The following is a 14,482-nucleotide window of genomic DNA, read 5'->3' on the forward strand; positions in this document are numbered from 1 at the left end:
TTGTTGAATGCTTCTTACCCTTTTTTCTTTACAGGATACAAGGCTGCGATTAATGCCCCATCGTGAGTCTTTGTTCAACGCAACATGGTCTCGAGTTTTCCTACTATATCCGTTACGCTCCTTTTGGGCACTTGCCTTTCCAATACCACAGTAGTAATAGTTGTAGCTATTAATTGACGCGTTTACATGATTTGACGATGTGTGTTTGGCGCGTGTCAGTCAGCTTGGCCGCTCCTATGACGTTCTGACCTATCTCGTAGCTATGGTGATGTTGGTCATGATAGCGGGCAAGGAGACGCAAGAGTTACCCCAAAAACTCAATGGATGGTGCATGTATGATCTCGGCGGCTTGAGGTTATGCCCAATTGGCTCGTCGGCCGTGGATTGGCGGCGTATCACAGAGGTTCGGCTGTCTTTGCTAATGAGCAGTGACGAAGCCCTGCAGCATGTTCATACCGTGTTTTAGCAGCCTACTCGGATGCTTATCACGCCAACGCTGGGTCAATGCGAAGGTTTAGTGCTCGGCAGACACGGCGCTGTTAGCAGCAAAGTACCGTCCAACAGAATGCTTGGCTGCAAGCTCGAAGTGCCGATCGAACAGGGAATGGAAGGCTTGGTTTGATTAAAAGTAGACGCTATCGCTACTTACGCTTACTTGACTCCTGGCGTTCCTGAGGCGAACTTCGTCATGTGCTTGCATGGATTCCAGTGACCGCCATTGAAAGGCGCTCTGGAACAATTTGAGCTTTGATGCGCTGTTGCATGCTAGACCTTGCACTTTGAGAAGAAATTTCTTATGAGATATTCTTATCATCTTTTTTGATGCGGAGCATGGCTGGAAGGGCGCGATAGAAAAGTCACCTTTTCACTGCTTACCGAGGGCTGCTTTATGAATGACGGAGGCGACAAGACGTCATTCGTTGGCATGGTGCAACCTGCAGCCATGGAATCTACACCTGCATCAGAAACAGCCTCAATACCGGCATCGTCATCATCATCATCATCAGCAGCAGCAGCAGCAGCAGCAGCACATACGCTGACAAAGCGGCAAACGCATGCGCTGTTCGACATCCTCACGCACCACGAGACATACGCCGAGATCGAAGGCTTCAAAGCCCCGGACGCGGTCACGGGGTACGGCTTCCCCTTTGCGCGGACGACGACGGCCGTGGCCACCGGTAATGGGAGCGGTCAGGTGACGCCGCGAGCGAAGACGCCGGCGTCGTCGTCGTTTTGGCGGGTGAGGGGCCGGTGGAACGTGGAGGACAAGGCTGAGGCTGAGGCTGCTGAAGAGATTGACAAGGCCAAAGACGAAGAGGAGGAATCGTCTTCGACGTCGCCGCTGCTGCATCTTATGCTGACGAGGCTGGTGCTGCCGCTGCCGGGCGTGCGGGATCTGCCGGCCGAGTTCTGGAACGTCAGGGCGCAGGGCCTGCTGGCTCGGTTTGCGGAGGCGGAGCTCTCGGAGAGCTTTGACAAGGGGGCTTTGGGGACGAGGAAGACGCTTGCGACGGGGGCGAGTAGTGTGCTGGAGATGGTTGGGAGGGGGATCCTGGGTGGCGTGGAGAGGGCTGGTGGTGATGTGGAAAGGAAGATGAAGAAGAAGAAGAAGGCGACGAAAGAGAGGGAGTATGACGAGTCCAAGGCGGAAGATTTGGAGAGGGCATTTGGGGATCTGTTGGAGGAGTGGGCGTATGGCGATTTGATGGAGCGGGTGTCGGAGCATGTCACCGAGACGGAGGACCTCGAGAGCTTTTCCCCCGCGATGAAGGCGGCACTGGACTATGCCATCATCAAGTGAGTCTTTCTTGAGACGACTTCTCGGATGCAAGATCAAGTACAGCTGACATGTGTCGCAGCATCGCCACCTTTGCTCACCACATCTTCACCGTCTCCCCCGAAGGCCAAGACCTCCTCAAGCTCATCGAAAACATCAACACCCTGATTCCCTACAAAATGATCAAGCAGACGCTCCGCATCGGCAACGCCGCCACCATGATCAGCGGCATGATGCGCCTCATGCTGGCCAAGCTCAGCGTCACCAGCCTGACCAACTGGGTCGGCCTAACCGCCAGCGCCGACGACGGGATGAACCTCCTGCAGCGCATCATCTCCCTCGCGCTCTCGTGGGACGCGTCCGAGTTCCGCAAGACGGTGGACAGGATCGAGAAGATGAAGGGCGACGGCGCGCTGCCCGAGGACGTGCTCGAGGCGGTGAGGAGGCACGTCGGCCTGCCGAGGGGCGAACACCTCTCTGCGAGGGAGGCGAGTCTGCGGGACAACAAGTCCATTGTCGTGGCTATTCTCGAGGGGGGCGACGAGAAGCTCGTGGAGGGGCTGACGGATGAGCAGCACGCGCTTTGCTTGGAGTATTATGCTGCGCTGCTGTCGGTGCATGATCGGGAAGCGATTACGAGCGTCTTGTGTCGGCAGCCGCCGGATCTGTTTACGCAGGCTGTCAAGGACGTGGTGAGCGCGTATGAGCCGATGATTCGGATCGTGCATTCGCGGATCGATATCCGGTTCTATCTCGAGGCGGTGCAGAGTTTCCTGTCGGACTTGATTCGCGTGAGCAGACTTGGGAAGGGAAAATCTTGCAACAACAACAACAACAACAAGAAAAGAGACGACGGGGAGGGAACTGCGAGCTCGAAAGAGGACGATGTCGATGGGGAAGATGATGTTGTTGCTGGGGCGAGCGTGGAAGATTACGTCGTGCTGCTGAGGAAGCATCGCGGGATGCTGTACAAGTGGGTGCACGACTTTGCGCGCAACTGTCCCGAGGTGTGGAAGGAGTTTCCTGCGTGGGGCCAGGTGATTGCTACGAGATTCCGGAAGCCTGATGTTGAAGAAGAGAAGGATAATGACGACGAGAGAAAGGCAAGGACACGCATGGAGGAGCGGCTGAATGAGTTATTCGAGTCTCTTGATGGGGCGGCGAAGGAGGATGTGTTGAGGGCTGTGGACAGGCATGCCGAGTATCTTGCTTCCATCACGGAGCTTTCGCAGCGGCGTTTACAAGCGGTCCTTGATGCCGCTGCTTGTCTCTCCACCGATTCATGCACGCCTGTCCGGACGAAGGATGCCGAGCCGGGGATGTATCTCTCGCAGTGGCAGTCTTTGCTTGACTCGACCAAGATTACGCCCTCTTCGAAACAAGGTCCTCCTCGGCGTGGAGAGGATGTCAAGTATGTGTCTACAATGGGCAAGTTGGGTTTCGGGGGACGAGCTTCGAAACGACGACGGCGAGGAGGGCGGAATGCGGGTGAAGAGAGGGAGGAGGAGGAGGAGGTGAAGGAGATGAAGGCGCCGGATGTGAGTCTTGTTGTGGATGCTTTGGGGGATGCGTTTAGGGATGTGATACGGCAGAGGGGGAGGGAGATTGATCTGGTAGGGGCTTAGATTTTCTGCTGGTGTTTTGGATGGATTTTTTTTTTTTTTTCTTATTTGGATGTTCTTGTATACGGACTATGATTGCTTGTTTGTTTGGATAAGCTGGGGTTTGGGAATAGAAGCTGGAATGAGTGTAATTGCTATATATGCGACGTAGTGTAGGATAAGATATGCGTTGATAAAGGCATATGGTAATAAATGATGAAGCAGAGAAAGGCTGCTCAAGCGATATGTATAACGACACTGCTTCGCCGAGCAAAAATTCACGATTCCTTCGCACAATCTCACCTCAGATCGCCCCCCTGTCCTAAATGAAAGCTTTTTTTCTTATTTTTTTCTCAGAAAGGATCAGGAGATTCGGAGGAGCGCCGCCGAGCAGCTGGAATCTCCACGCAAAGCGAAACCCTCCTCGAGCGACGACACCCAGCGTTCGGTCGCAGACTCGCCAGTCTCGCCTCGCGGACCACCTCCTTGATGTCCTCGCGCAGCACCTCCTCCACCGTGCCCCGAACAGCATCCTTGCGCCGCAGCAGCAGCACGGGGCGGTTTCTCGGGGCCTTGCTGGGCGTTGCGGTGGCGGCTCGTTCCACTACTGGAGGAGTCCGAGAGCGAAGGTTATACGACCTGGTGCTGCTTTCTAGCGATGCCGACACGCGTGGCCTTGTGCTGCTCGAGGGCGGAGTGAGCAAGTTGCCGGCGCTTATCGCAACAGCGGCTTCATTCGGCGGGGCGATTCCTTGTTGTTGTTCGTCTTCTGATTCCGGCCAGGACGAAGCGGCGGAGTGGTAGTATCCGGGGGGCGCCATCTGCGGCGTCGCGGGGAGGGGCTTGTTGATGTTGTTGTTGTTGTTGTTGTTGGCATGGTCCTCTGCGCGGCGCCTGCGGGCGGCGAAGCGCACGATGGCGTCGCGCGCGCCGGAGGGGCACTCGTCGATTTGGCCGACACAATATGCCAGGCCCTCGATGAAGGTGTCCGTCACGGTGGCGGCGCGTTCGGGGGGTTGGTGCTCTGTGGCGGAGAGGTCGATGGTGCTGTTGATGTCGAGGGTGTTGTTGTTGTTGTTGTTGGGAGTATCGCGGGTGAGGTTGATGAGTTCGGCGAGAGAGGGGAGGTCGTCTGAGAGATCGATGGTGTCGATGATACAGACCTCGTCCATAATCATGTTCTCGGCAATGTCAATCTGAATCACCTCCTGCGGCGGACGCGGACGGTCCCTCTTTGGCAAATCCTTCTTCTCGTATACTTTCTTCACCAGCCGCTCTCTCCAAATCAGCTTCAGCGAGATGCCCGTCGCGCTCTGCAGCTTCCGCACGAATTTGCCGCAAAAGTGGCAGTTTTTGCGCGAAAAGTAGATTTCAAACGAAGGCTTCGAGCCGTCCTTCCACGACGCCTCGCGCAACGCCGTGAGGTCCCTGAGCGAGACATTGTCCAGGTCCTGCGTGATGCCGAATCTGGTCAGGAGGATGGAGATGGCGTACGAGGCGAGCTTCACTTCGACGTGGCTGCCGAGATAGACGCCCTCCAGCCTGATGCCCGTCGTCTGCAAGAGTCTCCCGTCGTAGGGCCGGCGCATGCGTAGAGCGAGGGCGCGGCCTATGGAAATGGCCCTCTTGGTCCAGAGGTCGTTGGGAAGCACGTTCGGGTCAGCATCCAGCAGGTCGCCTTTGCGGCCAATGCCGTGCCCGCTCTGTGCCCAGGCCAGGACGACGCGCTGCTGGCCGTTGCCGGTCTTGAGGGCGAGGAAGCCCGTTACCTTTGCCTCCAGGCGCGCGGTGATGTTGGCCGAGGCGAGGCGCAGCTCTTTTGCACGGCCGTGGCGGAACGTGAAGGCGAGGTTTGGGCCGAGGACTTCCACGCGGAGGGTGGCGGCGGTGGGATCGATGACGTGGTGAAAGTAGCAAGGCGATAGCGCATCGTGAAAGGCGGCATCGAACTCGGGGAGCCGTCGTTGAGATGGCTCGCCTTCGACGACGACCTCCATCGTGGCATCAAGGCAACGGATGCCGTGGGTTGTGAGGTTGAGCTTGGGTGCCGTCGCCCATGTAGAGCTGCTATCGTCAGATCAACTGCTCTGTGGTGGGAAAGAGTCAAACTCACCCAAGATGGCTCAAGAGTACCTCACGAGGGTAGTTCCCTCTGCGAGCATGTGCTGGTGCAAACCTCTCAGAGATCGTATAGTCTTCCTCTTTGGGAGAAATCTATATCAAGGGCAATGCGCTGCAGGCGGTCAAGTGCATGTAAACCTGCCTATCCGCTCCGGGGAGAAGAGCCTGCGTCTGCTCGAATCCGTGCACGAGGGAGCTTGCAGCGAGCCTTGCTTGAGCGGTTGCAATGATAAAGGAGCTCATTGAGCACCTAGATTGCCTTTCTAGCAGGCGGTCTTCACTTTGCCAGGACGACGGCTGTGATTCTGTGTGCGACGAGAAGGAGGTGGGACATGTCGAGGGCAGAGCTTGAATCAAATGAGTTTGGAGAAAGAATTGGCCTCCTCCGAGTATTAAGATACGTCATCTTGAAGAGTGTTTTGAAGTAATTCAGGATGGAAGTTGAGGTATAATGATGGCGAGTCCGTATAAGTGATGAAGCTGAAAGAAAGAGTATCGTGACGTTGAAAATGCTGGACCTTGGTGTTTTGGTTCCAAGTATACCGTCCAGTTTATGTAAGCAGAGAATTGCTGGCTTGGACGACTTTGCAGAACAGGCTCTTGAGATTCTCATGCGGCTGCCGTCCAAGATAAATCCTGAAAACTTTTAAAATACCAATCACATCTTTCTTCTTCATACAAGATACAAACTTTTGAGATACAACCAAGGCCGCTTGCTACCTGTATATGCCTTTGTGACGTGCGAGACGGAGGTCGACTTGAGGTTTAATGAAGCCCGTGAAAGCTTCAGCTGTGCCTATCACGATTCACTGCCATGCACAAAGTCGAATATATCATTGGGAAAGTCTACAACGTAAAGCAACCACAGAGCACTCGGATGATGGAAACATCACCACACGTTCGCTGCCGACAATAACATCACAAGCGGAATGGAACGCAGCTGTATCAAGAGACGGCTGTGGCACGTCCAGTTTGGTAACCGAAAGCCCAAAACCAGAGGGAATCTTGTTCATACATCTCAAATTCTAAGACCGTACGCCCATTCCAATGCCGCCATCCCATGACATTTGGAAGAAAGACCAGGAAAATAAAGCAAACTCCTTTTTGTTTATCTTGATTTACTCGTCATCCTCCTCCTCCTCCTCGGCCTCAGCGGTGGTCTGGGCAATTCGGTCCAAATCACGCTGGCCGGACTGGGTGATGCGGCGGCCACCCTTCTCCTCGTCCTGCTCGAGGACACCAATCTTCTCGAGGGCCTGGAGGGCCTTGCGGTCGACGGAGCCGGAGGCGTCGACGTGGTGGGAGGGGCGGTTGCCGCGGTTCTTGGCGGTGCCGTGAACCTTGCGGAGACGGCCAACACCGACGGTCTTGCGGAGGTAGACGTGGCGGGCAACGGAGGCGGCGCGGACGTAGAACCAGTCAATGTCCTGGGGGGGCAGCTCCTTGGCGGGACCAGTCTTGACGGTGTCAACCCAACCTGATGGACGTCAGTAAATCTAGGCCTTGATCAAGTCAATGCATGTAAATGGAAACTCACCAGGGATGGGCAGCTTGCCCTGGCGCTTCAAGAAAGCAGCATAGGCAGTGATGAACTTCTGCGCCTGATCACACAATACCCATTAGCAAAGATTCCGTCGTCAGAAGTCTTGCGACTCCCTCGCGCCTGCTCCCAGATCCCTTAAAAGATTTTATTTTTCCCATATATATGTATGTATATATTCCACGCTCGTAGACGACCATGCATGCGGCAAGGCCCGCGGCTCAAACAGCTGGGCTTTTTGTCGAGAGCATCATTTTCAGATTCCCGTAAGCCGCTGCGGCTCGTCGAGGCCAAACCACAGCATCGCAGTGTCGGAGGTTTCGGGATATTGGTTTTTCTTTCTTCTTCGGGTTCAAGTTGCGAGATCGTCGAGAGGTGGTCGAGATATGGGAAAAGTCCCGGGATTTTGTTTCTGTCAAGGAGGACCTACATCGACATCGCGAACAGTGATTCCGCCGGCCATTTTGTCGGTGTTGGAGGTTGTATTTGGGATGGTGAAGCTGGGTGGAAATTGACTGGGCTTGAGGATCCAGAAAGTTTTGTCGAGATTGAGCGCGGAGGTGGACTTTGGGTTGATCTAGGGCTTGCGACCCTAGCGCGAACGAGCAGATATTGATTAGTGGGGAGATGACTAAGGCGGGAAATCAGTAGTTGCTGCACCCCGTTACCTAATCAGGCAAGTTAGCGTCTTTTGAACAATATCGGCCAAACATTTTGCCGCTACCGAAGCCTCAATGATGCGAGTTGCACAAGAGCTGTCACTACGTTTGAAAGACACACCCAAACTAAAGGTAAGTAACTGAGATGCAAATCATGATTGGAAAGTCTATGGAATAGATATGCGTCTATTTCCTTCTCGCCAAGCCCAAATTGCAGTGACCAACGCTCTTCTAATACATGACCGAAGCATCCAAGCAAACCGTTTCCTATGTTTCCCTAGGTCCTCCATGTTATATATCTGTAAGAAAAAAAGATCCCAAGAACGCCAAACTTTTGCCGTTACGCCCATTTTGCCAACAGAGACATGATGGCGACCCCAAAGGCCACACATCCAAATGCAAAAAGTTGAATCTTCAAAGGTGCCCTGCGCATGTGCGGGTTGAACATGAACTCGTGTGCGAGCAGCTCGACCAGGCCAGTGTACATGAGAATACCAGCACTAATGGAATCAAAGATGCCATTGACCAGCTTTTGAGTGTTTGCATTGCTAGGCCGCGCTCCTATGCCGGCGGCCGTGCCGATGGGAGTCGACATGGCAAATATGAGGCCCAGCAGGTACGGCAACCACTGCTTCTTCTTGGGCCAGGGGGCTGTTGCCAGCCGAGATCCCAGACCGAGGCCTTCGAACATTTGGTGGAACACTAGGACAACGAGGAGAATAACAAGGTCATCCGTGGTACCGAGCGTCAGGCCAATGAAAACGCTGTGGAAGACGACACCAAACTCAAGGATGAAGATGGCGGTGAGCTGGCCCGCGAGGCCACCGTGAGAGTCGCCGTCATCATGCTCGTGGCCGTGTGCAAGGTGAGCCTCACCACCGGGCGGGTAGCTAACATCGTCGGGAAGGCCTGGAATGGTCTTCGGATCCGGTCCACGCAGGACACCGCCTTTTTCCACGTCGTGGGGGCAGTCCACTGAGATGGCTCCCTTCTCTTGCGGTTTCTTTCGAGATATCGAGCCAAGAGAAGGGTCGGAATCGTTATCGGAGCCCAGCGAGTGACTGTGCGCATCGTCTTCCCCTCCGATTCGTGCGGCGAGCAGCTCAACGAAAAACATGACCATGACGGTCATCAAACTGATGCACAAAGCCCACGGATAGTCGCCGAGTCGCGGAGCAAGGCAGGGATCGGACAGGTTGTCGATGGCCGGGTCTAGTAGGTGCATCCAGGCGGTTGCAATGATGACTCCTGTTCCGACGTATTTGCAAATGAAGAATGTGAACTTGGGCACATGCATCTTCTGTTGTCGAGCCAAGAGGATGGGTGCGAATGCGCCAAAGGTTGCGGCCGCCATGATGATGAAGATGGAGCCGATACGCAGCCCGCGGTTGCTGAGGTCAACGACGTCTCCGTTGCAGGCATCCTCGACGTCCGCCATGTTTCGCAACCTTCTTGATGATTTGCCGTGAAAAGAATGTCCAGTAGTCGTTTGCTATGGCGAGTTGCAGACCAGGCGCCAAGTGAGCCCAAGATACTCACTAAAATCTACTTCCTATCGCGGCATAAATAATCGACAGCGCTTTCTGAAGGAAAATGCGGCTTGAAAGGTAATTGGTAACTCAATGTTCGAGTCCAACGAGGGCGGACGCGTCCGAGTGAATAGGAAATGCAATGTCGCCAGAATGGTGATGGAACTCGTCCTTTGACAGAAGCAGGTTTGACGAGATTCGCGGTAGAGATTGGAAAATGGAAACAGTTGTCGATAAGTCCTCTGTAGATGCTCGCAGAATGTCAAGGCGCCCAAAATGTCGCGCAGATTTGGAAAGTTCCGCCAGTCTGACCTCGGCAGCGAGGCAAGGACGAAGATGCTCCACTTGAGGAGAGAAACGCACTCCAACGGCTGAAAAAAGAGGAGAAAGACAATCGATACAGAGCTTCTCTAAATGTGGACTTTGGTGAAAGACGAGGCGTATGGCCCAGGATTGAGGTAAACAAGTTGCCGGAAGGTTTGAGAGAGCGGCCGAGAAGTCGGAGAACTGCGAGTGAGAAAAGGAGGCTGTGGAGCAGGGGCCAGTCAAGTCGGGCAAGCCTCAAAGTCAAAGACCTTTAGAGGGTTGGAAATGTTGCACAGATGCTGAAAACGGATCACGGGCAGCTCCTGGCGAGAGTCTATTTTCAGGCTTGCTGAAGAGGGAGAATGAAGAGAAACCAGGGTCGTGAGGCTTCTGGAGAGAGAGAGAGGACTCGGCGTCTTATTTTTTAGCCCCGCAGGCGCAGAGGCGTGATGAGAACCTTGATGGCCTGTGTCCTGGATAGCAGCAAAAGCTCCACCGAATCTCTGCAGCGCCCGGCATTGCGCCTTACTGAGCACTATGAATATGAGCGCTATCGATCCTTTAAACACTGCGGCATGGCTGATGTCGAGTCTGTCTGTCTACCTTATTGTGGCCAAGACGCTCAGCAGTAGCATCACGCGGGCCTCCATCATATGGTGAGGGTGATGCTCTGCCCTCTCCAGCGTCGTCCATCCTCGTCCAGTCTCGCAATCGAGGTGGTCGCTGGCCGCTTTTCTATTCGCGAATCATCACCACCAAGAGCCGCTGTGTCCATCACGGGTATATAGAATCTGTTGGAAATGCCCTGGTCAACGTCACAAGGCATGGCATCTGCAGTACGTCACGGGGCACACACACGGAACCACGGCCGCACATGCGAGGAACTTCCACGACATGCACGAGAACGCGGGATGATGAGGTAATACAACTTGCAACAGGCAAGGCGCTGGATGACGGGAAGATCCATCATTGTGTTAAATTACGCCGCTGTGATTGGCCGAGCGGAGTTGCGGAGAGCCACCTTCAACTGACTGCTGACGAACTTTGGTTGCGCTGGACCATCAGGGTTCTCACCGATGACAAAGCTTCTTATGGAAAACAGCTTGAACTTGATACCGCAGAAACACATCGTTGACACTTTTCCCTCACTCGACTCTACGCCCTTACTATTGCTCTACCCTGAAATGCACTGCTGGTGAATCAGATCGAGTACTGACGAATTGGTGTAGCCAAGCATGCAAGCACAGACACAGATACAGGTACCGAAACCCTCCACAAGCGGCAACAGCAGCACTCCGCTGCGTCAACCAACATGCAGGATACCGTGGCTGAGGCATCAAGTATTTGCCTGTGCTTCTCGCTTCAGCCCTGCCAGCAGTACAACGTGTGACAAAATCGTGAATCTGTCGTGCTACGAAACACGAATCGCAGCCGACAGCAAATAGACGAGCGGTCAATAACTTACATGCATGCTAGTTTGTTGTCCGCAACGATTCGGAAACCCGAATCCCGGTGGTGCGGAGGATGCGTCTAGGCAGCCAATCCTCCGTCGCGGCTGATACTGATAGAGCTCCTTTCTTAGAATTCAAAACATACCCCATTGGAAGAGCATTATCGATTCATTAGGTGACGTTCCATACGTACAACATCCACGATGGTCTCGTACAAAGAAATCCAAGACTCCAACGCGCTCGTCAACGACGCAACCGCCCCCCGCGTCTCCGTCTTTGTCGGCGGCACCTCAGGCGTCGGCAAGTTTACCATCAGGGCCCTCGCTTCCACAGGCGCGAGCGTCAGAATCTACCTCGTCGGGCGCAAGAGCTCCGAAGAGCCGACACGCGCCTTCATCCAGGAGCTCAGCGCCATCAACCCCAAGGCGGACATTGTCTGGACAGAGGGCGAGGTCTCGCTGCTCGCCGACGTCAAGCGAATATGCGAAATCATCAAGGAAAAGGAATCGCGCATCGACTTGTTGTTCCTGTCGGCGGGCTATGCGCCGTTTGGGACGCGAAAGGAGACGAGCGAGGGCCTGGAACTGTCCCAGAGCTTGGAGTACTACTCGCGGATGCTCTTCATCCTGCATCTTCTTCCGCTGTTGCGCCAGTCGGAAGCTCCCAGAGTCATCAGCGTCCTGGGCGGCGGGATGGAGAGAGCAAGCATCAAAGTCGACGACCCGGACCTCAAACAGCCCGGGAATTTCAGCGCCATCAAAGGCCAGATGCAATACATTGCCCTGAACAGCATCTTCCTGGAGAGGCTGGCGAGCGACAACCCCGACGTGGCTTTTATCCACTCGTTGCCCGGATGGGTCAACACGGGCAACGCGAGGAGAGGCTGGGATGAGGGCTCCATCCTCGCCCGGGTCTTTGCCTTTGTCGTCGAGTCGCTGATTTTCTTCTTTGGCTTCAGCCATGAGGAGTCTGGGCAGAGACACCTGTTTGAAAGTACCAGCGCTGCCTTTGGCGGCCGCGGGATTCCGTGGGGAGGCAAGTCGGGAGTGAACTCGTTGGGGAAATCGGAAAACGGGCTGTTCCTCGTCAACCACAAGTGCGAGTGCACGCCGAATGCCGGGGCCATGGCGAAGCTGAGGGAGAAGGATCAGGGGAAAATCTCGGAGCATACGAAGAACCTTCTTCAGCCGTATCTTTGACCTGCTCTTCACGATAACCATGCCATGGAGAAAATGTGATTAGAACCACAGACATCCAGTCAAGCACAACTACTGTTTCCGTTGTTAAGGCTTATACTTTGCCGTCCATAAAATAGAAAAATCATATCTCGATGTATCGCTTACCATACCCACCCATACTTACCATGTTGCTTTCTCTATGTAACCTCTTACTCGCCAAACACTCAACGTCCCGCTCTCATCCGCATTCCCAAAGAAGCGCCTCATATCCTCCGCCAACACCGCCGGCGTCTCCAGCGCAGGGAAATCCGAAGCCCGGGAGGCCTTGAGCTTGGTCTGGGTCGAGGAAGGGCTGCTTTACGGAGATGAGGAAGGGGGGTGGTGGTGGTTGTGGTGGTGGTGGTGTAAGTGGCGTGGTGGGTGAGGTTGAGGTCTTGGTCTTTGAGGGTGATTTGGCTGGCCGTTTTGGTGTATGATATTGGAGATGCTATATTTGTTTCGAGCTGATTCAATTCGGTTGTTGTACAGCATGTAGATGGTTGATATATGTTTGTGTAGGTGAAATACAGTGACACGACGTTTATGCAGCCTTTCATATCAATGACTACCTGGAGCGGGGAAGAGTAGTATCATAGCGTAATCGTATCGTAAGATGAATGATGACATTCAAGGCATCCAGCATGACCAACCGTCTTTTCCACTTACAAGGGTTGATTCATAATGATTTGATGTATCGCAGCTTGGGCAGGCATTGAGTGTACATTCACAGGTTATCCAGTCATGTACCGATCTTGATTAAAATAAAAACTTTTGCATTAAGGATTGTACATACGACAAGTTTTCATCTGAATGACTGCGTCACAGCAGTCGGGCAAGTTTGATGAAGTAAGAGATAACAAGGCTATAACTCGTATCATGACTCCCATGCGTACATCCAAAAAAACACCAAAGACAGACCAACCATCATAAAAAAAAAAAAAGGAGCGTGAACGAATCCCCAACTACAATCATCACTCATGACAAATCATCCCCCACATCCTTTCCCATCGTCAAACCCCTTAGTTGACAGGAATCTTCTTGGGCTCGTGCTTGGCCGCCTTGGGAATGGTAATGTTCAAGATGCCGTCCTTGAAGTTGGCCGACACCTTGTCCTGGTCGATACGCGTGGGGAAGCTAAACGTCCGCGAGAACTCGCCGACGCTGCGCTCGCTCAGCCAGTACTTTGCGTTGTCGGCAGGCTTGCCAGAGTCTTTCTCCTCACCCTTCTTGGACACCTGCTTCTCGCCCGACTTGCCGGCGGCGCCCTCGTCCTCGACGGTGGGCTTGGGCGGCTTCTTCTCCTTCTCGCCGCCCTCGGTGATGGCGCCGCCCGTCTTGGACCCTTCGAGGTAACCCGAGGGCGGCGTGCCGGCGGTGTAGGTGCGCTCGACGCGGCCGTGGACGACGAGCGTCTGGGAGTCGGTGAACTCAATGTTGACGTTGTCCTTGTTCATGCCGGGCAGCTCGCCGTGCAGCTCGTAGGCGGAGTCCGTCTCGCGCACGTCGAACTTGGGCTGCCATGGCGCGATGCCGGTGCGGCGGCCCGAGGGCGAGCCGCCGTTGCTCTGGCGCGAGTAGTCGTCAAAGTCCTGGAGCAGGCGGAAGAGGGGGGTGAAGGAGGTCTCGGGGTAGAAGTTGCGCTGGAAGAAGGCCATTTTGGGAGCGGTCGAGAAGAGTCGTGCGGCGGCGATAGGGGTGGTCTTTGGAGTTGGAGCAGAAGAGAGGTGCTTGATGATGCGGTTCTTGTTGTTGTTGTTGTTGTTGCGAAGAAGGGATCGCTTGAGCATAAAAAGGAGCTGGGTTGGCTCGGAAGCGCGGAGGAGGAGTTGTTGTTGTGGTGTGGTGGTGGTGTTTGTTTTCCTGATGGATGTCTGGCTTCTTCAAGAGCTTCAGGTCAGCGGCATCTGCCCGACTTCTTTATACCCGAGCCACGCCCATGATGGCCTATCCGGAGATTCCTCTCCAGAGTTCGAGAAGCATCGCCCATTACGTAGCCCAGACGTTGTCGGTTCGACTTGTGAGTTTGGCGAGCGAAACCCAAAAAGTCGACTGATAATGACGTGTAGACACAAAGTTTGGTGGGAGCATCTTCTTGTCCGTACTGTGAGAAGGGTTGACGGGTGGGAAGCGAGAAGGGAGCTGGCTGCACAATGTCCCTTGATGGGCAGTTATCGCGAACTCTTTCTGGCGGAGGGTCGAAGTTTCTAGAGAGTTCGGGCACTGTGCTGCACCGTGTGTGCGCTGATGGCGTGGAGAAGCTGGAGCTCTAGCTTGTGCAGTA

The 14,482-nt window shown here is 54.4% G+C and overlaps 7 protein-coding genes across 7 annotated transcripts; 2 read left to right on the forward strand and 5 right to left on the reverse strand.

The window, feature by feature from the left end:
- Positions 1 to 943: 943 nt before the first annotated feature.
- CCMA1212_008699 (uncharacterized protein) lies at positions 944 to 3,402 on the forward strand (the record flags this gene model as incomplete). Its single annotated transcript, XM_073705816.1, has 2 exons — positions 944 to 1,797; positions 1,860 to 3,402. The coding sequence occupies 2 exons, from the start codon at positions 944 to 946 to the stop codon at positions 3,400 to 3,402; spliced, it is 2,397 nt and encodes a 798-aa protein (XP_073555590.1).
- A 329-nt stretch (positions 3,403 to 3,731) lies between these two features.
- CCMA1212_008700 (uncharacterized protein) lies at positions 3,732 to 5,375 on the reverse strand (the record flags this gene model as incomplete). The annotated part of the gene is made up of 1 exon (XM_073705817.1): positions 3,732 to 5,375. One exon carries the CDS (start codon positions 5,373 to 5,375, stop codon positions 3,732 to 3,734), a length of 1,644 nt encoding a protein of 547 aa, XP_073555672.1.
- A 1,242-nt stretch (positions 5,376 to 6,617) lies between these two features.
- CCMA1212_008701 (40S ribosomal protein S19) lies at positions 6,618 to 7,502 on the reverse strand (the record flags this gene model as incomplete). Its single annotated transcript, XM_073705818.1, has 3 exons — positions 6,618 to 6,976; positions 7,037 to 7,100; positions 7,470 to 7,502. 3 exons carry the CDS (start codon positions 7,500 to 7,502, stop codon positions 6,618 to 6,620), a joined length of 456 nt encoding a protein of 151 aa, XP_073555671.1.
- Positions 7,503 to 8,038: 536 nt separating this feature from the next.
- CCMA1212_008702 (Zinc-regulated transporter 2) lies at positions 8,039 to 9,136 on the reverse strand (the record flags this gene model as incomplete). Its single annotated transcript, XM_073705819.1, has 1 exon — positions 8,039 to 9,136. One exon carries the CDS (start codon positions 9,134 to 9,136, stop codon positions 8,039 to 8,041), a length of 1,098 nt encoding a protein of 365 aa, XP_073555670.1.
- A 181-nt stretch (positions 9,137 to 9,317) lies between these two features.
- CCMA1212_008703 (uncharacterized protein) lies at positions 9,318 to 10,268 on the reverse strand (the record flags this gene model as incomplete). The annotated part of the gene is given in 3 exon segments (XM_073705820.1): positions 9,318 to 9,734; positions 9,803 to 10,124; positions 10,137 to 10,268. The coding sequence occupies 3 exon segments, from the start codon at positions 10,184 to 10,186 to the stop codon at positions 9,318 to 9,320; spliced, it is 789 nt and encodes a 262-aa protein (XP_073555669.1). The 5' UTR covers positions 10,187 to 10,268.
- A 919-nt stretch (positions 10,269 to 11,187) lies between these two features.
- CCMA1212_008704 (Oxidoreductase andH) lies at positions 11,188 to 12,183 on the forward strand (the record flags this gene model as incomplete). The annotated part of the gene is made up of 1 exon (XM_073705821.1): positions 11,188 to 12,183. The coding sequence occupies one exon, from the start codon at positions 11,188 to 11,190 to the stop codon at positions 12,181 to 12,183; it is 996 nt and encodes a 331-aa protein (XP_073555676.1).
- Positions 12,184 to 13,220: 1,037 nt separating this feature from the next.
- On the reverse strand, positions 13,221 to 13,988 carry CCMA1212_008705 (30 kDa heat shock protein; the record flags this gene model as incomplete). The annotated part of the gene is made up of 1 exon (XM_073705822.1): positions 13,221 to 13,988. One exon carries the CDS (start codon positions 13,986 to 13,988, stop codon positions 13,221 to 13,223), a length of 768 nt encoding a protein of 255 aa, XP_073555675.1.
- Positions 13,989 to 14,482: the final 494 nt, after the last annotated feature.

This window comes from Trichoderma ghanense (assembly GCF_004382785.1).
Source record: "Trichoderma ghanense strain CCMA-1212 chromosome Unknown scaffold_13, whole genome shotgun sequence".
Classification (NCBI taxonomy): domain Eukaryota; kingdom Fungi; phylum Ascomycota; class Sordariomycetes; order Hypocreales; family Hypocreaceae; genus Trichoderma; species Trichoderma ghanense.